The 27,273-nt window shown below is 33.4% G+C and overlaps 1 protein-coding gene across 2 annotated transcripts; it reads left to right on the forward strand.

Moving 5' to 3' along the window:
* On the forward strand, positions 1 to 27,273 carry LOC149909974 (solute carrier family 22 member 3-like). Of its 2 annotated transcripts, none has more exons than XM_090120085.1 (12): positions 1 to 194; positions 11,225 to 11,457; positions 19,493 to 19,670; positions 21,754 to 21,883; positions 22,221 to 22,349; positions 22,555 to 22,747; positions 23,334 to 23,439; positions 23,676 to 23,908; positions 24,153 to 24,232; positions 24,749 to 24,924; positions 25,432 to 25,586; positions 26,174 to 27,273. In XM_090120085.1, exons 1-12 carry the CDS (start codon positions 192 to 194, stop codon positions 26,232 to 26,234), a joined length of 1,677 nt encoding a protein of 558 aa, XP_089976211.1. In that variant the 5' UTR covers positions 1 to 191; the 3' UTR covers positions 26,235 to 27,273. The 2 variants fall into 2 exon arrangements, with proteins under 2 accessions (XP_089976211.1, XP_089976210.1); XM_090120084.1 differs by lacking the exon at positions 1 to 194 and adding an exon at positions 9,134 to 9,220.

Genomic DNA, 27,273 nt, shown 5'->3' on the forward strand with positions numbered 1-27,273 from the left:
CACTCGCGCCAAGGCTTCGGATGGCCGCGCCAAATGTAATTCCATTTTTAAAATTCGAAAACCCTTCCTTTTACTTTTTTTATTTTTTCATTTATTGTCTGTGGTCGCAAAGTGATTATAAACAAATGAGGAACAATTTAAAATTTTATCGCCCGCAGCTGTTGTTTTGAAAATTTATTCACCAATCAGCCATGGTAAGTTGGCAAAGTTCCAATTATTATTACGTTAAATTAGGTAGGTTCATCGTTTAATTTGGCGTCATTTATCGTAAAATTGTTTATATGTTTCGATATCTCATATTATTATCGTCAAGACATTGACTATATTTTTGCAAGTTGTAACATAAATAATAATTTAAACATAGGTAGGTAATTTAAAATATCACTCACATCACTCATACTACAGTTGAGTAAACAAAATGCGAATAACGATTTATAGCTCTGAATTATTGAACTAATGGAACTACGGATTCGGGATTTTTAATGATTATTACCTACATCTACATTGTGCATTAGCTTTTAGCACATAAGATCACTAGTGTCGACGCATCAGTTAAATCTAGTTCAGTAGTTCATACCTAAACATGCAATCCAAATCATTTTTATGACGTATCAAACTGTATCAAATACATAAATATTATACAGTGACAATACTTGTAAACAGAAAATGTAACAATGTATAAAGCTCATTTAACCCATAGATTTAACCATGATTGTTAGTTAGCAAAATTGTACATTAGGTAGGTATGTATTCTTCAATTATTATAAAAATAAAACCTCTTATCATTTTGTCGTATACTTATTACAATTATTATTACCAGAACCAATTAAAAATGTAGATCGATATATCTAATATCTATGCATGTTATCAATAATAATAATAGTAAAGTTTTTACTTTTTGTGTTAATAAATTATAAAATAGTCGTGTATCGAGTATATTATCACAGTATTACAATATTATTTAATAATCAATATTCTAAATTTCTAACTCACGTAAGTTTACACTTGTTGGTCATAAAAGCTATGAGACGGTTCTTTTTTCTTCATGAAATTCTAGAACTCCAATAAAAAAGAAACGAACTAAGACCGCAGAGCTATCAGCTAAGGCCTAAGACTAACGGCATGCTAACGGTAAGTTAAAAATGGACTTTAAATTGATTCAATGGACTTTTATCTTTTAGCTGAAGATTCTGATTACAATTTTCTGATACCTACCTAGGTAGGTAGGTATGTCGTTTGTTAAATTTTAACTGTTTCGTAGAAGGATGATTAATGTAAACTTTTACATTTTTTATTGTTGTAACGTAAATTTTAAACATATCTGAAAATAGAAACTTATCGCACATGAACTAATCAATTATAATGCAGAACACGAGTTTAGATTTTTATTCAAATCAACGGTTAAATAGGTACTTTAAATTCACTATTTGTATTTAACAGTAAACAGGTATTTAACATATATGAATTCTTATCATCATTCAATCAGTATTCGAAACGAATATTACGGGCCCGTTTTTTAGCAATGAACACTGTTAAACAAATTGTTACATAAAAATAAAAATTAATAAAGCATTTCAATGCCATAAGAGCAAAAAAAAACAAATTCAACAATAAAAAAAATTGTTACTTTATAAACTTATCTAACTACACTAGTTTACTATTTTTAACCGAGACTCAGACGCGTTTCTAATGACGAATCCCAAAAAAGCCGGCCGCGGCGGCTCTCAATTTGTAACGTATATTTTTTATTTTTTTTTAGATTCAGACAGACTTCGTTATTCACGGCTATAGTGAAACGTTTGATTATTATCTAAATTCTGAGCCGTTGCAGAATGAATGCTACCACAAATGCTACTATTTTTTGTTAATCAGGCAAGGTATAGATACCTACTCTGTCGAGATTAAATTTGTCAGGTGAACAACAGTGAAGATGAGGACAAAAAAATTATTTAAATTAAATTATATTTAAAATAGCCATAGTAACTTTGATATATAAATTACAAGGTTCGTGTTCGATCCATTTGATATAGGCAAGCTTTCATATATGCGAATTTACGAATCACAATTATTATTTCCAAGAAAGGGCTCATCTGGTTACCAAATAGCTAAATTTCGATCTCCCACGGCCTGCTATAACGGAACAAACTTAAATTCAAACATTTATTTATTCAATTAGACTTCTTCTAGAAGCACTTTTGAATCGTAATAACATATTTTAAACATTTACTACTGATTCGGGAAGCAGTATCTATCGAGAATAACCGGCAAGAAACGTCCGTCTTAAGTACAGCAGTAGATTATAAATAATGTTGATAAGCTAAAGATAAAATATCTTGGAATCTGCACGGGTTTAAAGACCCTGCGGTGCCCTAAGCAAGTTTCTTTCGTTAGTAATAACTATGTGTTACGTTATTTATGTAACTTATAACCGATCTCAAAGAAGAAGGAAATTATACGTTGGATTATGTGCATCTAGGTACCTATTTATTTGACTGACCGGTTGGCTTGGTTGGTAGTGGCCCTGCTTTCCAAGCCTGAGGTCGTGGGTTCGATTCCCACCTGGGGCAAATGTTTGTGTGATGAACATACACATGTTTGCTCTGTGTTTGGGTGTTAATTATCTATGTATAAGTATTTATTTAAAATTATAAATGTAAGTATGTTTATCAGCCATCTGGTTTCCATAACACAAGCGAAAGCTTAGTATGGGATCAGATCGTGCCGTGTGTGAAAATTGTGAATTGTCCCGATATATTTATTGGAACTTCCTACGAATGTAGCGAAAATTTGTAAGAATGTAGAGTTTCCCCTAAAAACACATGACCGGATTGGATGCAATTTGGTACAGAGATAGATAATATCGCAACGCTACCTTATACCTGACGTTGCAATTACTTATGGGCGACGTTGATTACCTAACATCAAGTGCACCGTTACTTTGCTGGTTGTATTGTATAAAAATATCTACGATCTGCAGCATAAGGGCTAGGTAACCTAGGTACCTCGCTCCTGGTCACAGATCTAGCGTATCGAACTATAGCATAATATTAACTTAAATAAATGTTATAGAAAAATAATTATTATAGAAAGAAAGAAAGAAATTATTATTCAACGATGTACCAAAGCAATTTCTTTGGTCAGCATTACTTGGCGTTATCCATTTCACAAGAATAACAATCAACTGATAAGTAAAAATCAAATAGAATGATAGATGATTATATCTCTGTTCACACTTCACAGGCTGGTGCGAAATGATGACATGTTCTATATTTACAAAACTAAGCCAATGTTTTGATACATGCCGACCATATTCGTTAATAGTTTATACAATAAAACTGAAATAAAATACACATAATATGCTTGACTAAACACTTTGCATATAACACGTTTGTTAAATATGGAAAACAAAAAATTTGAATGCATTTGAATTTTCATTTTAACCTTTTGAAATCGTTAATTTTGGATGACAATGGCACAACAATGGTGGACAATGGCTTTAATGAAGAAAAAAGTTAAGGTATTGTCATTTGCTGCCAAAATACTGAGTTTGTAGTTTAGCAATATGATACTATATAATACCATTTAAATGTTTTTTTTTATATTTTTTTACGTAGCGTAACTGTCTCTCAAGAAGCATTAGGTTATTTTTTTACTTTTTCAGAAATATGGAATTTATCATCCAAGAGTCGAGTTCAAAAGCCTGATAACAATTTAAGTTTATTATTTCAATTGAAATTCAGAGGTTATATGATAATTGATAGCAATAATTATATTTATATACTATATGTAATTAATTAATGATGCAAAAATATCGCTTAATTGTTGCCTAATTGGACATAATTCTGTGGGTGGTCACTTACAGGCTACCGACCTTATTATTATCAGGTACCTTGTAGGTATTATGCAACTAAATAACAAAAATGAAATAATATAATCTATTCCATATATCGTTGCATAATAAACCAATCATAAATAATATTTTCTTTCTACAGTTTCACACTCACATTTATGACGAATAAATCACGCGCTAATCTCAGGAACTACTGGTCCGATTTGAATAATTATTTCGGTGTTAGATAGCCCACTTATCGAGGAAAGCTACCTATAGGCTATATTATATCATCACGCTAAGACAAACAGGAGTCGAGCGCTGCGTTACATATAAAATTTTGACAAAAACAAAAACAAAACGAACGCACATAAGCATACAATTACAAGCTATGTTCAACTACATGACAGAAGAATTTCCTCAGAAATAAATAGTCTCCAGGTACATATATCAACGTTATCTCTGAAATGGCACTGCTATGTGTATAATTCACATTACAATGTGTACACAATACACAATGTATTGTGTACAAAGCCAAATTTACATTACGTAACCAGTCTCATGCATAATGAAATAATTAATAAATTTTAAGAATTTTTTGTAATCCAACAAAATTATTAAGCTATTGCATAGCTTCTATCGCGGGGACCGAATCGAGAAATTCCGTAACGAAAAAACCTCACGCTCCCCACTCCGACGGGCTCGGAGGTGTGGCTTGAAGGCATGCTATGCAAATTGCAATACTGCAATATAGCTTTACCGCGGCAGTCCCCGAGTGCCACACGTCTTTTTTTCTGTGAAAACATCAGAAGTAGCATATTGGTCCATGGTTATAATGATGACTTTGATCCGTTTTTGTGAGTTAACCAAAATGTTAATTCTAATTCATTGTGTTCAACCATCCGATAATATTATCTTCAAAAATATCCGTTTCATAGTAAAAAAAAATATAAACATTAATATTTCCCGATAAATCTGTCAACTCATTGCACTACGTTTAATGAATGGTTCTGTACAATATAACCTATCAAGATTATTTTAAAGCTCATAAATAAATAGTTTAGAATTTAGACTCTAGTTTATAATTTCATTATGAATTACTTTCGTTGCGTTGTTCTGCAAATGTCCTAGGTTGGAATAAAGAAGAAAATATCTCTTGGACCGATCGCGACAGTACGCATAAGGCCCATTATTAAACTATACCGGTAAAGGGTAATTAAACGATAAACGTAAAGTTAAACGATAGCAAAAAACAGCCCACCTATATGTACATATTTCTCAGCACATAAGACTATACATACTATGATTTTATACGCAAGTTATACGACATCATAAAATTTTCAGCCAGATAATAAACTGAATAGTTTTATGAAAGAAACCTCGAATATTTGTATAACATAGGATAATGATGGTAATACAATCCTAGCAAAATGACAATATTTCTGTTCCCCATTTAGCTGCTGAACCCTAAAATGAGATCATCAATATTATGATTGACAAAAAAGCGTCGTACGAGTGCCTAACAAAAAACCTATTACATAATATAATATTCGTATTTTTTGTACATATATCATTATTGAAGACCAATGATATGCTATTTAGGTATATTTGAGGTTTTGTGGTATATAATAAGTAAGTACTTATTATAAAATCAAAATTTGCTGAGATAAGATAGATGAAATAGATTTTTATGTTTATTTCGTGTAACTAATATTACTATAATACATACTAATATCTATATACTAATATTATAAAGCTGAAGAGTTTGTTTGTTTGTTTGAACGCGCTAATCTCGCGAACTACTGGTCCGATTTGAAAAATTCTTTTGGTGTTAGCTAGCTCATTTATCGAGGAAGGCTATAGGGTATATATCACCACGCTACGACCAACAGGAGTGGAGCCACGGGGGTGAAACCGCGCGGAGCAGCTAGTATATTATATATCACCAATCCAAGTATGTACTTTCTAGATAACGATATTATTAGATATTAGGTATTTAATTATTTTATACCTATGTAAGTAAAGCATATTTTATCTTGCGAAAATATAATAAACCTCATCCAAATTATTCAAGAAGGAGTCTGAATAGGAGAATTATTATTGATCTTGTAGAACCAAAAGCTTTCTTTCTTTTGGTTTTCTTATGTAGGTACATACACGTTATTGTAGCCTAAGAAAATGCTTCCTTGCATGTAGGTCAGCATCTGACCTGCATGTGTAGTACAGATTATTTATTCAGTCCGTCTGTCTGTCAGATAAACATGATGGCTGATTGTGTCTTGTTGTACATAATTTACGAGGGGAATTTTTGCACAATCTCCGAGAGAAGAAAATATAAGTTTTATGTAGGTACATACTACATAATATGTCATTCAATGTGTATTGACAAAATAGATACTGATAACAATGATTTTAGGTCTTCTAATTATTCTGTGAACACTAATTTAAATATGATTGTTTTATGGAAATACTAGCTTTCCGCCCTCGGCTTCGCCCGCGTTTTCAGAGAAAAACCTGTTCCCGTAGGATTTCCGGGATAAAACCTATCCTATGTCCTTTCTCGGGTATCAAAATATCTCTATACCAAATTTCATGCAAATTGGTTCAGTAGTTCAGGCGTGATTGAGTAACAGACAGACAGAGTTACTTTCGCATTTATAATATTAGTATCTATGGATCACTATGGATAGATTTCTGAGGTTTTGTTTATAACATAGAAGAATAGTAATTGTAAGGCTTTACTCTAAGGCAAAGGAAGCTCTTTCCAATTCCGCTAAATCCCGATTATTTTATTTTTCTTTAATTATTCAAATATTTATAAATTGCATTTTTAAATACGTATTATAAAAATTGGAAGTCACTTTATGAATTTTTATTTACCATTTTAATTAGTATGAATCCTTTTTATTACGTTAATAAAATATTATGTACATATATGTATATATCTTTTAGTTATTTTCGTTGCGTTCGTTCTGTCAGGACGGTCGGTCACCGGTTTTTTGTAAAAGATTTTATCATTACTTTTTATTCCATATTTTTGCTTCTTGTATTTACGTTTATGTTGTATATGAATAAAGTAAGCATAAAATTATCATTATACATCTTAATAACGTGCTCGGTCAATTGATTTGCTAACTGTACGCACGGTTTAATCTACAAGTAGGTAACTGTGATGAAGAGCTTTTGAAGGAACTTTCTAATGAGGCGCTTGAAGTTTATATTTTATGTTTTAGTTTGACTTATATTTGAGGTAAAAAATCCGTAATTCATAATGATAATAGTGATCCTTGTGTAACCTTTTATTTACCTTCAAATTTTTTACCACTCACGTACAAGTGAAGTAAAATAAGACATTTAATGAAATATTCAGTCATAAAGTGCTGTAATTGTCGAGGAAATAAAACTTCAATTTAACTGCAGCTAAACAATTGTTAATTTTACTGCATACAATTTTATGTTATGACTTATGAGCTTAGTGATGGAATACGTATGAGAATGTCGTGTTTGCGACTAATTATGTTTTATACTTGTAGTACAATGTTATAATGACAATAAATTCTATTGATAGCACTTGGAAGAGGAAAAGAATAGTGTTATCTATCAATCTATATATCTAATAGAGTAATAGAGCCCACAATACCGAAATAATATCTGAAACTTTTATTAGATTTATATATCTAATATTATATTGTATCTATTGCTGCTATTTTGTATCGGTTTAACTTGCTGGTGCTCTGACGTCACCCTTTAGTTTCTGTGATCTGTGGACGTCACACATATACATATTTTTTATTTCTATCCCCAGTTGCAGTGCAGATAGCAATCGATTGAATTACAATTGATATAATATACCCGAGTAATATACGATTGAATTGTCCAGAGAGTTTCTATGACGTCTTATAGCAGTTTCAGCAGTGTGCGAAATTGATGGCGCTTGAGTTGACCTAGATGACGTATATATATAGCAATGTTATTTTTACTGGAACTAATACTGTTTAAAGACATCATGGTTCGCGGGCAGCTTATAATCTATCAATCAGCATACAAAAAAAAAGACGGGTTGCACTCCGGGAGTGCCGGCAGAAGTGAAAACTTGATTATTAACGTTGAGCATGTTTGATATTTTGGAATGGTATCCGTCACGCTTTTTCGATCAGGCCATGTGTCCTGACGCAAGTTTAAGATTTTATATCCAACGCCGCTAAAGAAGTTTTCACTTCAAAAATTGATAAAATCCACTATGCTACCTACTGTATAAACACACTCGTATTTAATATGATACCTATAGGTATATGATGATACCTATGAATAGGTATGATATGATATTTAATATGGTATAGAATAATTTTGCTCTTGGATCTTATATTTGTAATTTACGAATACCATATAGTTATTTTTAAAGGAAGGTCACGAAAAGATCCAATAAATGTCTTTCCATAGTAACCACAAAATGGTTAATGAAATGTAGGGATTTTTATTACTCTTTCACACAAAAACTAATTGGATTGGGGCGAAATTTGGCACAAAAATTATTGCAGAGAAATTGTCTGCTTGGAGTTTCTCTACCTATTTTTACCATCTATTGTTCCCTTTCCTTAATACCTAATATATTTTGTCTAGAAGAAACTTTGTCTTGAAGTCGAAGGACTTGGCTTTTTACCAAAATTAATATTGTGTTATTTATTTTTTTACAAAGATGAATAGAAATTTAATAAATGAATCGAAAACTGTTTATCCTACAAGTTCTTCTTTCCTTCTTCTTCATACTTTCCCTAATATATACATCACTTTGGAACTTCCAACATAAGTCACGTTGCCAGAAAAGCTTCGTCACATTATACATGTTATAAACTTAACTTGCGATAAACTTTTGACATCGTTTCTAGAATTTAGCAAATGATAATAATTATTACTAGCAAATACTTCGAAGAAAACAATAATTGATGATCGAGGATTTCTAGTACTTATAGCAAGTGCCGGCAAGCACGTTTAGTAAGTTTGAAAGCATTCCGTTTGCGGCTTCGCCCGCGTCGTCTAAAACATTACATAATATGATATACTAAAACCTTCCTCTTGAACCGCTCTATCTATTCAAAAACCACATCATAATCCGTTGCGCAGTTTTAAAGATCTAAGCATACTCAGGATCGGATAGACGCGGCATACGACTTTTTTTTACATAATGTTTGATATAGATGAGAATAATATCGCATCATAAATTGATATTTTATCCAAATACGTTAGTATGCGATACTGTCCATTTTTCCGTGTGTCATTGATAACAATTTTATCAGCTAATATTAAAAACGTCCACGTGCAGTAGAAGCCAGTGTGGAATAACATTTGGACGTGCTGTGTTCTAACATGATTCTCAACGATCTAAAAACCGAGGTTAGAAAATATTTCTAATTGTTTTTCTACACCACTATTTCACTGTTACCGTATAGTTGTTAACATGACTACAACAATTGGCATTGCTAATTAATTCTATTACTTCTTACATAACTTTTATTTTATATAGCACTTGTTTATTTTTAACATGTTCTTATCTATACTCGTTTTTCAATTAAATATTGTATTGAATGTATTCAGTAATAAAAAAAATATTCAATGCAATTTTATTTTAAACGATTCAGGCTCAAGGGCATGGTTAAAGACATGGACGTATAAAAAAAGACGGACGCCATATTACGAACAAACAACGTGAAGCCACCATAGTAAGCTAGCGATCGTGTAAAGACAATGAACACGCACACACTCTCACCATAGTAAGCTAGTCGGCCGCCATTACGTCGTGAACTACCGACTGATTAACTGCGTCACTGTTTCACAAAAAATATTTAAAATGCTGTCTTGCGTGGTTAAATGGTGTCGCAAAAGTACAATTTTAAATAACAAAACACAAGGGATTACATTCCACACGGAAGCAAGTTATTTCTTTCATGTTTAAATGACAAAATTATTACGGCAAAATTTATAGAAAAAAATACAGCCGCCATTGTCATCAGGACAGCTGTTGCCATAGTGTTGCCATGGCAACATGGCACACACACATGGATGTGTCGCCGCCATTACTAGGCTTCACTCAATGTTTAGGCGATACTCCGTCCGTCTTTTTTTATACGTCCATGGTTAAAGATACAATCTTTTACCAATTTCATGACTGTATTCATGGGCTTTGGTCAAAGGTTGCATGCAAGTAATTGCTTCTCTTTTGTGCAATGTAGTTATATGTACGGAAAATAAATACTGTAATTTTGTTTGTAGTTAGCTATATTGTTCATGTATGATGCCAATTTTGTTTAATCACTATTCGTAACATAGTTTAAATTGACCATACCTACTTGAATACTTACGTGAACATTTATACAATAACAACTTTATGATCTGACTAGCTTTCCGCCCGCGGCTTCGCCTGCTTTTTCAAAGAACAACGCGCATAGTTCTCGTTCCCGTGGAATTTCCGGGATAAAACCTACCGTATATGTTAATCCAAGTTACCTTCTTGTATATGTGTGCTAAATTTCATTGTTATAGGTTTAGTAGTATTTACGTACGTGAAAGAGTAACAAACACACACACACATCCTCACAAACTTTCGCATTTATAATATTAGTAGGAAATATTTAACATGTAATTAGTTCTATGGGCTGATGTTTTCATGTGATCTTGATTTTAACGTTTTTCTTTTAAAGTAGATAGTTATATACTTATATGAAGTTTTTTTTATAGGTAATATGTATATATTAAATGGAAAAGCAACTAAACCGTTCATATACCGATAGATTGTTGATGATATTGATACATTTGTTGTTCTACATCTACAATATCGAATGGAAGTAATAAGTGATAGTCAGTTGAATGAAACCAATATACAATTTATTGATTTGTATCTCAGATTGCTCATAACAAAAACAGTGATTTTATATTTATTGCACATACGTATAGAGAAAACAATAAATAAACAACATTGGATACGTCATATCAGCAATCGTTTGAAAAACTTGAATGAATAAAACATGGATATTAATATAGACAACAAAAAAAATCTGTTCAAAAACGATTTAAAATTCTGATTGTTAATATTTCTCTTGTTTTAATTACAAAGGTGCCTCTAGGCCCTCTACATTAGCCAGCTACTAGTTATTATTCTGTGACATTAGGTACCTCTCATTTGTTATTACCGGCCACCGGGATTCATGCCTTCTATAATGGGTTAAAACTTAAATTCTTAATAAACAACCAACATTTGTAAGAATATTAAAAAAATCAATCATGAGCGATCTTCCTTCGATTAGAATGTCCATCGCCTCACCGTGATGACGCTTTCGATCGCAAAATTAAAAAAAAATCAACATCAAAATAAAGTTTTATACCATTTATCCCTTTTTACAGGATGTCAAAGAAGAACTCAACAAAAAGGCGCCAAACGATGACAGCGACGCGTTGGACGCCGTCATCTTGCACATGGGCGAGATGGGCCTGTACCAGAAACTCCTGTTTGTCATGATGGCGCCGTTCGGAATATTCTTCGCGTTCGTTTACTTCGTGCAGATGTTCATTGCTGCTACACCACAGAACCACTGGTGCAAGGTGCCTGAGTTACAGCACTTGGATGTCGAATTGAGGTATGGTTAAAAGTTTCAGTAGGCTACCGATAGAGCTTCGGATTAGATAGATATTTGTTTGGGATTAAAAGTACAATACAATACAAAATTCTTTATTTAACACACACATACAGAAGAAAAGAAAAAGAAAAGAGAAAAACATATAAGATACAACATGTTAAATAGGCGGCCTTTCGCTTTCAAGCGATCTCTGCCAGGCAACCTTTGGATACGATTAGTTTTATGAAATAGAATGAGATAGGTGTTGTTCAAATTAAATAAAATTAAAAAGAAAACAGACAAAAAAAGAAGTTAGTTGTTTGGTGGGAATTTAAATAGTATGTAACTGCATTATCTTATAATTTATGCAATCGTCTTAATTTTATTTTGCTTAAAAAACGAAAGGTAATTTGTCATTACATTGTTTCTAACACTGAAATTACAATTTTGATTAAATTAATTGTTTTTACAATTATTTTTTATACTTACATAATGAAAAAAGGTAGATATTACGGATAACTGAGAATAATGTTAACAAACGTTAAAGTATTCTATTTATGGTTTTCCTTTTTACCTAGACCTAGATTTATCTAATGGTTCACATATTATGTTTACTATGTTGCTTATTAATATTTAACTAAGGGCCGATTTTTTAATGCTTGGTTAAAACTTATCCGTCCATTAAAGTATTACACGTTTTAACATTAAAATGACACGTAAACTGTCAAATACGGGCAATTAGAACACGTTTTTAAAATGGTAGTTTTATACATTATTCGACGAATAAGTTTTAACCAAGGATTGAAAAATCAGCCCTTAGTAATTATACATTCTAGTTACCCTCCCAATAATAACGTATATATAACAAAATTATGCACAAAAACCAAGCAGGTAACAGCCAAAACATAGCAATATTATAATTAAAAAAAAATAACCTTTGTTCTTGACCTTGTATAAATTTACCCCCAGCTATAAGTTCCCCCTTACTGGTACCGTTGCCATGGCAACTAAACTGTAATCATTACGTAGCTTTTCCTTTAATTAATTGCAGTGATTTAGTTTAACTAACGGCTTTTACATCAAACGAGCGAATGCTCATTTTAACCCAAGTCGACAGTCGTAGAGCAATTTTCGTTGTTATTAGTGCGTTCAAAAAAATATATGCAATGTTCTAATACTGAACAACACTGAATACGAGTTTTCGTTGTCACTAAAAGATCACGAATGAATGCTCTCGCTCTAGCTCTATGTTCGTTTGATGTAAATGCACCGTTAACATATATGATATACATATTTTCTAAGTGAAATATGCTACAAGAATATATAGCTTATAGTTATATAATAAATGAATTAGCATTACCAAAAATATACAAATATAATATCTAGGTAGGTTACTTATTAGTTAGTATGTATTGTATTAGATATAATTATTAAATATTGACTGTTGAAATTAGTTACTGTAAATTTAAATACATAAGTAAGTAAAAAATAAATATTTGAAATGATGATACTCCCAAAATTTTATCATGCTGGATCTATTGGTAACTAGCGGTCCGCCCCGGCTTCGCCCGTGGTACATGTTTACGTTTTCTCTACATAAGAACCATCCTCGTACTTCAAGGAATATAATAAAAAAAGAATTATCGAAATCGGTTCAGCCGTTCTCGAGTTATGCGCTTATCAACACATTTTGCGATTCATTTTTATATATAAGAAGATAAGAAGACTTAAGATTATATTATAATACCTATGTGCAAATAAGTAAATACAGAAAAAGATAAATATATTTGAAATGATGATCTTTCCTAATTCTTATCCAAAATTTTATTAAGCGGGATCATTTGGAATTAAAAAAGCCTGTTATATTTCAATAAAATTTGGATTAAGTGCGTTATCATAAAAGGAAATTGCTCTTTTCAAAAAATTCACTCTTAATAAAATACATAAATCTTGTCATCCATAAAGTAATAAAGATCGCAATCGTACTAATCGTATAACCATTTCATGTTTTCGGTTCATGTACAGTTTAGCTCAGACAATAATTTTGAAGTGAAACTTCTTTATCGGGGTTGGAAAAAATTTTAGTGTAACATTTTTTCGTTACGCGTGACATTTTTCCGTTACGCGCCATCTTTTTCTTATCCCTAAAATTACTTAATTAATTCTATAATTTCAACAGTCAATATTTAATAATTATATCTAATACTAACTAATATAGACTAGAGTAGATAATTTTTGAAACAAAAAAAAAATCGCAGTCGGATGAAACCCATTACAAAAGGAGGGGAATATGATAAAAATGTAAGGAAAAATAAATTACGGTCAATCCGAGTTCGGGAAGCGGGAGGGGGGAGCTTTTAAGAGAAAAAAATGGTTTCTCTCGATTTCCGACAAAACTACAAGTCCTATAGAAAAAAGTTCTATGGCAAAGTTGTAGGTAATTAAAAGTTCTACAACTTTTGTATTCACAATTTTTTCACATAACCTAAAAATTTAGGTGAAAAATTCAAAAAACCAAGTTTTTGGTCTTTTATTTCTATCTACTTCAAAATTTATTTTTTTTCTACGAAATTTGGTGGAAACTTACTCTATTATGTCCCAAATACACTGTAATTTATTTGATCGAAAATATTTATTTTTTCGCCTTATTTTGAATTAATACCAAAAAAACAACCTAATTTTCAATCGAAAAGTCACCCGTCAAAATATCAGCTTTTTTCAGAAACTTGGGGTGCCTTTTATTCATTGAAATCTCTACTTTCATATGGTGTAAAAAAAATAAACACCACCATAGTAAATGTTCTCAGGAAATGCATACAAACAGTCTGAAAATTAGCTTTTACTAAATCAGGCATACTTCTCGAACTACCTGAAATGTTTTTATCGACACCATTTTGCTTTTGAATATGCTGTAAAATATTAAACTTAGAACAGATAATTATTTTTCTTTTGAAATATTACCGAAAAGCCGATACAAGAGAAGATATAGAGTTCAAGAATTGTGCCTGATTTAGTAAAAGCTAATTTTCAGACTGTTTGTATGCATTTCCTGAGAACATTTACTATGGTGGTGTTTATTTTTTTTACACCATATGAAAGTAGAGATTTCAATAAATAAAAGGCACCCCAAGTTTTTGAAAAAAGCTGATATTTTGACGGGTGACTTTTCGATTGAAAATTAGGTTGTTTTTTTGGTATTAATTCAAAATAAGGCGAAAAAATAAATATTTTCGATCAAATAAATTACAGTGTATTTGAGACATAATAGAGTAAGTTTCCACCAAATTTCGTAGAAAAAAAATAAATTTTGAAGTAGATAGAAATAAAAGACCAAAAACTTGGTTTTTTGAATTTTTCACCTAAATTTTTAGGTTATGTGAAAAAATTGTGAATACAAAAGTTGTAGAACTTTTAATTACCTACAACTTTGCCATAGAACTTTTTTCTATAGGACTTGTAGTTTTGTCGGAAATCGAGAGAAACCATTTTTTTCTCTTAAAAGCTCCCCCCTCCCGCTTCCCGAACTCGGATTGACCGTAATTTATTTTTCCTTACATTTTTATCATATTCCCCTCCTTTTGTAATGGGTTTCATCCGACTGCGATTTTTTTTATCTTTTCATTATTTTCAAAGGCTTCTACCCCAGTCTAATATAAGTAGTCTAGTCAGTCTAGTGCTACCTACCTACCTACCTACCTATTTATTATATTTGTATATTTTTTGTAATTATTTTTTTTTTGTAATTAATCGATCACGTATAAAAATACAGTACGCATTTCTTCATTGTTTGCTTAGATTAGAAGACGCCATTATTGATATCCAAGGGTTTATGTTTGTTTGAAATTGTATCGCGAATTACCCACTTGATATTAAATATTAATAATCTGATAACTGTTGTCATTGAATGATTGCGAAACATATTACAAGATAAACGAACGACGAAGTCGACGCACATTGATGATCCGTTATCAATTTAATATGGATTTATTTCTAATAAAAGCATTATTCATTACCTATTTTAATAAAAAAAATGTGTGCGTGTACACACGTAAGAAGGGAAACTTCTTTATGACCTTATTTTTCAAAAAACAATTTACTATATGCAACTTTACAGAAATACCTCGAATCACGCGTGGTAGGGTAAAGAAAAAGATGGCGCGTAACGGAAAAATGTCACAATGTCACAAAGAAAAATTGTTACACTAAATTTTTTTCCAACCCCGATAAAGAAGTTTCACTTCAAAAATTGTGTTTGTCTATATTACTGTTGGATAGAGTGATGTCGGCTGCGGCCTGCGAATTATCAAATTATTGTACCTAAAAAAACTAATACTGTGTGATTGTGGATATGATAAACTGCAGTAACTGTGTTATGCACCGCTGACCGCGGTTTAAATGGGTTTAACCCGCATTGCTCCGCTCTTATTATAAGTGTATGAATATTGTATATAATGTAGGTATACATATAGATAGGTACGTAATGTATCTAATACAGAAAGAATCGGTCCCGTAATTTCTGAGATTAGTTCAACCAAACTAACATATAAAATTACAAACTCTTCAGCTCTATAATATTAGTAAAGATTTGTTTATTTATATGACGGAAGAAGGGCCCGAAGGCTATTTTTAAAAAGAGTGACGTCAGCAATTCTGACGTCACCATCATCAGAGCAGACGCTCACACTCGAAGTAGAACGCCTGTAGGTATTTTTACTGCCTTTTTATTTCACGTCGAAATTATAGAGAGAGCTCCGAACGCTCCGACGGCCGGCGAGTGAATGTGCTCTGTGCCGTCGGTCGCTCGTATTTAAAGCAAACAATGACTCACAAGAATTAGTTTGAGTGTTGCCACTCGAATTTTTACAATGAATTTTCATCAGTTTTAACAAACATTAATTATTTCGTTAATTTAATTATTTCATTAGTGGTTGATTAATGAATCAACCACTTATTTAAAAAGATCAAAGTAAACTTTAGCTAGTTATAATTATTTAGTAGTTTGAGGGTAGTCGTTTATCGTCGTTGCGCCGACACGGCCATACTGACAGGCGGTGCGCGCTCTGCACCAGCCTCGTTGTAAATGTCTCGTTGTAAAAGCAGGTCACTAATGCGCTGGACTGACCAAGTGAAATCTGCTATAGGAATTTGTGTATCAGACTGCACCAGACAGTCTAGTAACAGGAAGACATGGCGGGAGATCGTGAGGAAAGCTGTGTCCGCCTCCACTACCATGGATGTCTCAACGTGACCACAACCACTCTGCCAAGAGTGAATCGACAAAGAAGAAGAGAACGATTCTCGGCGTATTTTGTGTCGGTTCTCGGAGAGTCTCGAAGGTTCTCGTAGATTTCTCGGAGGTTCTCGTAGATTTTAAGTCTAACACGGCCATACTGACAATCGTACGTCCTCGTACGCCTTTTCTCGTATTACAACACTACGGTAGTTCATCTCGGGATTTCAAAAACACACTGCCTCGGCCACACTGACCTTTCAGAATACTGAACACTCCACAGACACAGTCCGTTCGCGTATCATGTGATCAACACCTACTCATTTGTGATATAGGCAGATTCTCGAAGGTTCTCGTAGATTTCTCGGAGGTTCTCGTAGATTTATGCTTATCACAAAGAGAGGCGCAGCTCAGATAACACACACAATTCCTTCGATGAACTACACTCCCGTTACAATTATCCACGTAACAAACTTTTACTTTACACAACGCACGAAAAAACACAAACGCCAGTATGCCGTTACAAAACTACGTAAACGTTTAACATTTAAAAAGAGAGAGCTTGAATTCTATCCCACTTCTGATGACGGAAGAAGGGCCCGAAGGCTATTTTTAAAAAGAGTGACGTCAGCAATTCTGACGTCACCATCATCAGAGCAGACGCTCACACTCGAAGTAGAACGCCTGTAGGTATTTTTACTGCCTTTTTATTTCACGTCGAAATTATAGAGAGAGCTCCGAACGCTCCGACGGCCGGCGAGTGAATGTGCTCTGTGCCGTCGGTCGCTCGTATTTAAAGCAAACAATGACTCACAAGAATTAGTTTGAGTGTTGCCACTCGAATTTTTACAATGAATTTTCATCAGTTTTAACAAACATTAATTATTTCGTTAATTTAATTATTTCATTAGTGGTTGATTAATGAATCAACCACTTATTTAAAAAGATCAAAGTAAACTTTAGCTAGTTATAATTATTTAGTAGTTTGAGGGTAGTCGTTTATCGTCGTTGCGCCGACATATATGTGCAAATCGTTGTCTTGCAAAATTTTGCAAGGCTTTTTGTTCCTAACCTAGACCTGTCGACCTAAAGTCTAACAAAATAACACTTAAACCTACAAGTCAAGATTAGCGGATTTGTATATAACTTCTACCATACTAGGTAAAAGGTATTAAATAAATGTTACAAGGCGCGAAGGCTCGACTCCTTATAAATTATTAACATCGAGTACCTACATTGCAATGCCTAATGGGAATATAAACAACCTTTTCACCTTCCTTAAGAAAACAATATATTTAATTATTTACGATTCAATTCAGAATGTAATTCCAATAGCTATTAGCTTGCTCGAACTTTTTCTTTCTTTCCTTATTTCTTCTGTGCAATTTTGCTTCCATATATTACTTGTAAATTATAATGTAAATGTGAGTAATATACATGCGGTAAATTTAAAAAAAACTATGAAATGCCTCCTAAATTATCCATGACCGATGGGCATGTATTTGTAATGTAATGGTATAAAAAGTTATTTAACGTTGAAAACAAATCGCAAATTACGCAAGAAAGCTTCTAATCGTAATCGCAAAAATAATATTCCTATTTAACGCCTAAGTTTTGTTTCTGCAAAAGAAAGTAGCCCTTGCCAAGAACGCGTCCTTGTCCAAGATCAACTCATTTCTATATAACCCCTCGTTTTCACCAAAGTATAATACATGTATTTTACAAATATGATGCAATGTTTTCGTTTCTCATAGACATGTGTAAAACATGTTGTATACAAAATTTGATACATGTATGATAACTTATATGAAACTTGTTGGTTGAAAACTTCTAGTTGCCTACATGTTTATGACCTCTTGTTTTTGTTGTAGCAATACTTGTAGAATTCGAGACAAATTCAGTCGTACCTACTTGTATAATTTATATTAATAAAAAAAAACTTTTGTGAGATGTATGTATGTTGAAAACTTTATCCAACAAACATGGATAAAGTTTAAAACTTGTTTGTTACTAGTATTATACAGAAATTGCAATAAAATAAACAATACTTATCTAAACCACGACTGTATTTTGTAGGTGAGAACGCTATCAATGGATTAGACAAGTTCTAACATGTCACAGACTTCAGTGTAAACGCAAATGAGTTTTATACTTGTATAAATACTTGTGGGCTACAAAGTGTGAACGAAAGAATGTTTGAGACAGTATCAATACATTTATAAAACATATAATTATGTTTTGAAAAGTATTCTACAAGTTTTGTATCAAACTAGTATTTAACTTGTTTCTTGGTGAAAACGAGGGGTTACAATTCATAAAAATCGATTTGTCGGTCGTGACTCGTGAGTGTAGAACGTTTTATGTATGTTTCTTTTTTACGATCGGCAAATAATAAATTTAGATAAAATTTGAATATATTATGTACTCCAATGATGTGGACAAGTACATACCCTTTCGAACTTATAGATAGCATTTTTAAATTAAACCTCTATCTCTGCAGTGGGAAAATATGAACTGATTTTAATAATGATGTCTGATGATAATGAATAGACGTTAATGTACTGAGACAAAATACGGTGAAGCTTTAGAGCGATCTATCACCACCGTTTTCCCGAAGAACATTGGGTGGGGCCTTCAAGAATTCTAGAAAAGAGAGACCTTATTCGTCGAATAATGTATAAAACTCCCATTTTAAAAACGTATTCTAATTGCCCGTATTTGACAGTTAACGTGACATTTTAATATTATCGTGTAATACTTTATTCGACGGATAAGTTTTATCCAAGCATTCAAAAATCGGCCCTTAATAAACTTTTTCTATTTCAGACGGAACCTTACATCCCCACGGATCGGCGAAACATGGGAGAAATGCCTGATGTATGATGCTAATTGGACGCAAGTGCTCCTTGATATGGCCATACCGGTGAACGCAAGTATGGTGCCGTGCCGAAATGGGTGGGAGTTCCAGCTAGGAGACATTCCTTATCATACTGTTGTTAGCGAAGTGAGTATCTCAAACTCAAACTCAAACTCAAACTCAAACTCATTTATTTGGCACCAATTTTACAAAAATAAGGTCTCCATGTATCTCTAAATAAGTAATAGTGTGGTAGGTATTTTAATTTATAATACTGTGGTAATAGCATAAATTCCTAAATAGTTACTTCGTTATTCTGAAAATAACTAATAGTTTGTTACTCAAAAACAACTGGAATGTTATTCATAAATAAAAAGTTTTCTGCCAAGTTATTCCTGAGTGACATAAGCAAAAGGAATTAGGGACATAATTATTAAGAAAACTACGCCTCTTCCAGTTCCGCCATTTTTTAATTTTATACATGTTTGTTCAAGAAACGTTTGTTTTTTGTTCGCACATAACCTTAGTTCCTTCACACAAAAACATAGGTGAACTTTTATGATTATTACGGAGATCTCTACCTAAATAATAATATTTTGGTAAGGTACGGTTACATCATAGTAGAACATATATATATTTATCTTATATTTATAATTAACTAGTAATTTTTATTCTTTAATTGTTATTAATCTGTAACTAGAATATTTTGTTTACGTATTTTATACTTAATACTTGTATGAACTCATAAGGGAAGGCACTGTTTTCTGAGACACAGGTATTAACCTAGTTCAGAAGGCAGAGCAAAATTGTGAACTATGTAAAATTTAGAAATTAAAGACTTTTTAACGGATTTTAAACGAGATTTATTCATTCTATTATTTTCCCGACGTTTCGAACACTTTACAGCGAGCGTGGTCACGGGGAGACTGAGATGTTATACGTCTTGACGGTCATTCAAAAATTGTTGTTTGTAAACTACCTCCATAGTTGGTATGTGGAGTATTTTTCCGGATGTTGGCTAATACTATGTAAAATTTGCTAATAAATATTATTTTATTTTTTATTATTTTATTATCATACGATAGTCATAAATAGTTACCGGCGTATTGAGATGGTGAGTACAATAATAGCAGTAACATTAATAAACTGGAAAGCAAAAAAAGAAAGTAATGGTCAGTTATTATTGGTTAAGGATTCTGATCGCGTTACTAAAAATAATTGCCATAATCAGATTATGGGGACGCATACCAGCCATAACAGTCGAAGTCATGCAATCATTAAAATAATGCGCAGTGCAGTTCTAGCGTCAAATTTTCAGAGAAATAAGTATTGTAAAATATAATTAAAATATTTAATATAATCCCGAACAATTTTGGTTCCGCAACCATGCAAATAATGTGTATTTCTTTTTACGATGCCTTTAATTTTCTGACGTTGCCCATGCGTGAATGATAGCTTGTTTTAATTACAACAGTAATAAAATTTATAGCAAATGTAAACTTAATGTTTTGCTTTCCCGTGTTAGTAACAGTTATTTTTGGAAGACTATTTTATTTTAACTGTGAATCACAATTGTAACAACTGAAATCGAATGAAAAATAATCCTGCCTATAAATATGGTGGGTATTTCTCCGTGGATTTTGTGTTTTGTATTGTTGGAAGAGGTTGGAAGATATATTTTCTTATTAGCAGAACAATGTGATGCATAATGGCAATTTAAATATACCTATACAGTATACTATTGACCTTCACTACCAAAGTACAATAATCTTTTAATGACTTCGATTTCGAATATGAATGCGAAATTACAAAATCCAATATTGTTTCTTTTAAATTATCATTAATTTACTTAAAATAATACATTTTTAGTCTCTACGTACAAAAATGTATTCGGTTCCCACTCAATTTTACCAATTATTATTCTAAATAAATAAGGAAGTTCCTAATTCGACTTGTTTTGGGTATATTACCTTTGAACTTCTGGCCCTGTCCATTTTTGTGTAAGTAGTTCCTTTTTGTAGCCAATTTTAAGGCGCTTTAGATTTTTTCGAAGAACTAAAAGTTTGACGACATGTGGCATCTGCAAAACGGCACTTGGCAAGCGTGGTCATAGTTTGAACCCTCATAGGAGGTGTCCCTGCCGTGGGATCACATATGGGCTGATGATGGAGATGATTATGATGATGATGATGAAGTCAATTCTAATTTTCTTTATTTTCGATACTTTTAGCGTGGTTGGGTGTGCGAGAACGCTGGCTATGTACCCCTCACGCAGGCGATCTTCTTCGGGGGTTCCACGGTTGGTGGCATATTGTTCGGTTGGATCGCGGACTACTACGGCAGAGTGCCGTCCTTGGTTGGTAAGAGTTTGTATGTAGGTGAATGTCTGGTGATGGAAATTTCTGGAATAATCCTATTGATCCTGTTCTAATTCGAACTGAAGATTTTTTTTTTAATCTTGACTGGTCTCAATTTCATCTTAGCAAGGCTGTGTACATATACGATTATAAGCGAGGGTTTCATTAAATATTATAAAAAGTCCTTTTTTGCTTTACATTAGGTTTTGCTAGTCGATTATCATAAACATAATATTTTGGCTATTTTATAAATACATATCTAAATTTTCTTTTTCTGGACACACAAATATAGGAAGATCTTATTCTACAATTATTGATATTTGATAATATCACATTCCAGGGGCAAATTTAATAGCACTCGTCGGTGGTATAGCAACTATCTACTCTACTGGAGTTTGGGACTATGCGTTCTGCCGATTCCTCGTCGGCATGTCGTATGATTCTTGCTTCATGGCTTTGTACATTTTAGGTAATTATTTTTGTAATCACTTACTTAATTGCTTAAGAATGTTTTCTGATTTTGACTCAAGCCCCAATGTCATTCGTTTTTCAATAAATTGTGATCCGTCAGCTTATAATTTAACGCATTATTTTTCGATAGGTTATAAATCTATCGAAGTTAAAACCTTTAAAGTTCGATTTGATAAACGTTGAATGTCTAATGTCACCTCTAGCGTTGGAGTACGTGGGTCCGCGGCACCGCACATGGGTGAGCAACATGTCAATCGCGCTGTACTTCGGCGGTGGATGCTTGGCGCTGCCCTGGCTGGCCGTGTGGGCGGCAGACTGGCGCCTGCTATTGTGGGGCACCAGTTTGCCCATGGGCGTGGCGCTGCTCGTGCCGCTCGTGGTGCCGGAGAGCGCGAGGTGAGGAGGGCACTGCTGTGGGACACCAGCCTGCCTTTAGTGTTCCGCCGTTTCAACCTTAGGACGACAACTGTTGGGCAAAAGACAGAAACAGAAAGATCCTCCGAAGGTTTCCAGTACGACCCACCACTTTACTCAAGGTGGATGCACAATTATCCGAACGCATCGAAAGACTAAGAAAACAATATTTCTGAATATTTCAATCTTATATATAAAAATGAATCGCAAAATGTGTTGGTAAGCGCATAACTCGAGAACGGCTGAACCGATTTCGATAATTCTTTTTTTATTATATTCCTTGAAGTACGAGGATGGTTTTTATGTAGAGAAAACGTATGTAATGTACCACGGGCGAAGCCGGGGCGGACCGCTAGTAATAAATACAATTGTACAATATCTTCTTAGTCAGTTCATTATACCCATAATATACCTATCCTTATTGGAAACAGATGCTAATAATTCCTTTTCCAAATGTGGTGTTAACACACACTATTTAAGTGCCGTTAAATAGTGTGTGTTAACACCACCGTTAAAATCAGTTAACATTTGTACTACTATGCTAATATTTATTTTATAAAATTTACAGATGGTTAGCATCTCGTGGTCGGGTAAACCAAGCTGTAACAGTATTGAGACGTTTCGAAAAAGTCAACGGAACCAAAATTCCTGAAGATGCTTTAGATGAATTCATTGTAAGTATCCGTGAAAACTTAACGAAAATTTTACCTGTCCTGTAATTTTTACCGTTCCCTTTGAAATTCTTGGTTTCTTTTTTGATATTTACTTATTCCACAAACACCCATTATACCCATGTCTCCAATTTTATAACATATTAAAAGATCTTTTACCACTAAACAACCATATCATATCATCATTTATGTAGTCAAACGACAAATAAAAATTACTTTTCTTTATTTTCTATTCCCAGGTATCAGCAAGCCAAACCCGTCAATCCAACGAGTCCATAAAGGACGTGCTAAAGAGCCCTTTGCTCCGCCGCATGTTGTTCCTCATGATCTTCGTGTACATGGCGTGTGCGTTGATCTTCGATGGTCTGGTCAGAATGTCTGAGGGCTTGGGATTGGACTTCTTTATTACCTTTACGTTGACATCTGCTACTGAAATACCGTCGGTGGCTTTGTTGGCGCTGGTACTTGATAGGTAAATGTTGGTCTTTAGTTTTTGTCTTATATGTAAAGTTGGCTGTAAAACTTGTATAGTAAAAGTTGTATAATTATCCAACTTCTGGTAGCGTCTGTTATCAATTGATAATTAAATAACATTTGAATGATTTCCTGTTTTCCTTCAGTTTGTTTTGAAATTAGGATTAAAGTATTTTAAACTTGATTAAGAATAAATTTTCGTATCATCGTTCAGCTTTTAAGGGTAACTTTTCCCTTCTCAGATGGGGTCGTAGAAATCTCGCAGCTGGACCACTGACTATTTCTGGAACTTTGGCTCTTATTGCTGCTTTTGTACCAAAAGGTGAGTTTTTCATGACATTCTATCACTGAAGTATAAATTATAATAGAACTATAGAAAATATTGTTAAAATATTTTGTGACTTTTCCGAAGCATTTGACTTTGTAGATCATTCAACTTTATTACGTAATTTAGTTAATATGAACTAAATTTCTTCATAAAGAGCTTATTAGTAAGAATCTCATTGCTTCGTAACTTCAGAAGTTCAGAATAGAATACAAACCGTCGCTGTTGTTAATGGTGAAAGATCTTACGGTGTATCAATTATTGGTGTTCTACAGGGATCTATGTTAGGTCCCATTTGGTTTCTATTTTATATCATTGGTTTAGCCCCTTATTTTCAAATATGTTTAAAATTGTGTTGTTTTAAAGATACATCTTAATATTGATTATGTAGGATGACATGATTTAAATTTTAACAAAGTGAACAACGCGTACGTACGTTAATTATTAGTATAATTTACTATTGAAAGCCAAAAAACATTTTGAATGTGTCCATTACTTGAATCCCATTAACAGGCATCCCCCAAGTGACGCTAGCGATATTCTCTCGGTTCACAATAAACATGGCGTATAACGCGGCGATCCAGTGGTCGGCTGAGCTGCTGCCGACCGGCGCGCGGGCGTCCGGCTGCTCGCTGATACACGTTAGTGGCTATGTGGCGACCGTGCTGTCGCCGTTTGTTGTGTTCTCGGTGAGTATAGCGGAAGATATTTGTTTTTAGAATTTTGTGGGTAGTTTACTCAACTATGTGATGAGAAATCTGATTCAAATTTGTAGGCTTCAGTTTTAAAATTGTATCTTCTAAACATTCGGCATTGCAACTGATGCAAAGCAAGTTTGTTCCTAAGATTTTTTTGTATTTTGCGTTTAGTTTTAAAAAGTAGGTAGTAGTCAATTTGCAGGCATAAGTTTCAACTTGTTACTTCTATTAACTCGTTTTAGGATATATAAATTGACAAAACGACGAGATATAAAATCCTTTTACTATCAAACATGTCAAATGTTACACAGGTTAGCTTCTATCGCGGACCTTGAGCGCGGGGACCGAATCGAGAAATTCCGTAACGAAAAAACCTCACGCTCCCCTCTCCGACGGGCGGAGGTGTGGCTTGAAGGCATAGCATTCAATAGCTTTACCGCGGCAGTCCCCGAGTGCCACACGTCGTTTTTTTTATTTTGTTTGTATGTATGTGCACAGGAGCGCGTGTGGCGGTCGCTGCCGCTGGTGCTGCTGGGCGGCGCGGCGCTGGCGGCGGGCGGCGTGTGCGGCGCGCTGCCCGAGACCTGCCGCCGCCGCATGCCGCAGACCGTCGCCGACGCGGAGCGCACCGTGCGCGCCTACACCTGCTGCGGGTATGTTACAGTACAGTACAGAACCTAGTGGCACTGCAGTACGGTGACACTGCAGTACGGTGACACTGCAGTACAGTGGCACTGCAGTACGGTGACACTGAAGTACAGTAGCACTGCAGTACGGTGACACTGCAGTACAGTGGCACTACAGTACGGTGACATTGCACTTTAATAAGTACAGTATGACTACAATACAGTACAGTGACAATACACTATGCTGCTGTATAGAGACTACTATACTTAGACAAAGTGTGACTACCCTAGACTACTGCAGCACTGCAATATATTGACACTACAGTATACAGTACAATAAACTGTATCGTATAACATACTACCTACAACTGGATATTAATTTAACTGATCGTAAATGTATCACGTGTTTCACACTAATCGCAGTTTGGTTAAATTTATTTTATTAATTAGTGACTTTTTTATAAATGTAAATGTGTGCTGAAAAATTATCGACTTGATCATAATATTTACTTTTCTAATTAAGCACAGTAATATTACCAAAATTGATATATTCTAATTGATTCCTTACTCCTAATAAGTACCTAAATATTTAATAATCACAACTATATTTTCAGGTCGGCAGTCGACGACGAAATCTCAGCAGACGAAGGCGAGAAAGACAAGGCTGTAACTTAGTTTATTTACTTAGCATTTATTGAAATAAAACTCAATCTCCCAAAAGGGTAATGTTTGACAGACACAAGCGATGAGCGAAAGCGGGAGCGTCTTATGGAGTTTTTGAACGTCTGTTTTTAGGACGTAGTTTACCAACAATATGCATTTATATTTTATAATGGTACTTATTATGGCGTTGTTAGGCTATGATCCAATTCCTTTACACAAACAGCAAAGATTTTTAAAAGAATATTTGCTTGTGAATCTATCTATAAGTAATGTTATATTAAATACGGAGTATTAAATTGAGATTCTATTTTACATGTATTTAATACAAAATTTGAGTAAGTACCAATTATTATTAATGTACAAATGGCACAACATTTGACATTCTCTTAAAGCTCGCTCAATCCGCGAATCGCTTTCTTTGATATCGTGATCTTACCCTTAACTTCCACAAGGCGCACGAATACTTGAAAGAAGTATGTATTTTTATTGTTACATAGTTTCAGAGTTATTGTAAATTGGTACCTAATTTTATGGTTGTACTAAATATGTATATTATTTTTACATTTATTTTGGTATTTGATTTTAACTTTCAATAAAAAAATATTAGACTGTAATATTGCATGCCTTACGCTTCTTAGTAACTACTTATTCATAAAAAGAGTGCGTGTGCCGAGCACACGTGTCAGAAGTGAAACTTCTTTGGCAAAATTCAAAGATACCAAAGTCGTCGCCTTACTGATTACTCCATGACGTGAAGGTATTGCCATGACGCGACCTTGAAATTTTACTCGCAACGAGCCTAAAGAAGTTTAATTTCAAAAAGTGAATATTGATATGAATGAATAAAAGTACTCTAAATGAAAGTTAATAGGTTTATAATTAAATACTATTTCCTTGCCTTGTATATTACTAATGTTATATATAAGATATACAATTTTAAGCACATGCATCTGGTATCATCTGGTATGCTCAAAATGTATAAACATCTTATGATTTTGTCTGTGATATTAAATGTCAATAACATTATTTTGCGGAATAAAACATAAGAATT

This window comes from Colias eurytheme, chromosome 3, assembly GCF_061535395.1.
Source record: "Colias eurytheme isolate Ceu_HAF_F1 chromosome 3, ilColEury1 Martin Lab GWU primary, whole genome shotgun sequence".
In the NCBI taxonomy this organism is placed as follows: Eukaryota; Metazoa; Arthropoda; class Insecta; order Lepidoptera; family Pieridae; genus Colias; species Colias eurytheme.

What these genes read in the sequence shown, in the direction of transcription:
- LOC149909974 (XM_090120084.1), top strand. Translation starts at nt 9,194, where the DNA reads ATGATTCTCAACGATCTAAAAACCGAG. An exon ending in TTGGCGCTGGTACTTGATAG is followed by an intron (nt 23,909 to 24,152) that starts GTAAATGTTGGT and finishes TTCCCTTCTCAG; the next exon opens with ATGGGGTCGTAGAAATCTCG. An exon ending in TGCTGCTTTTGTACCAAAAG is followed by an intron (nt 24,233 to 24,748) that starts GTGAGTTTTTCA and finishes TCCCATTAACAG; the next exon opens with GCATCCCCCAAGTGACGCTA.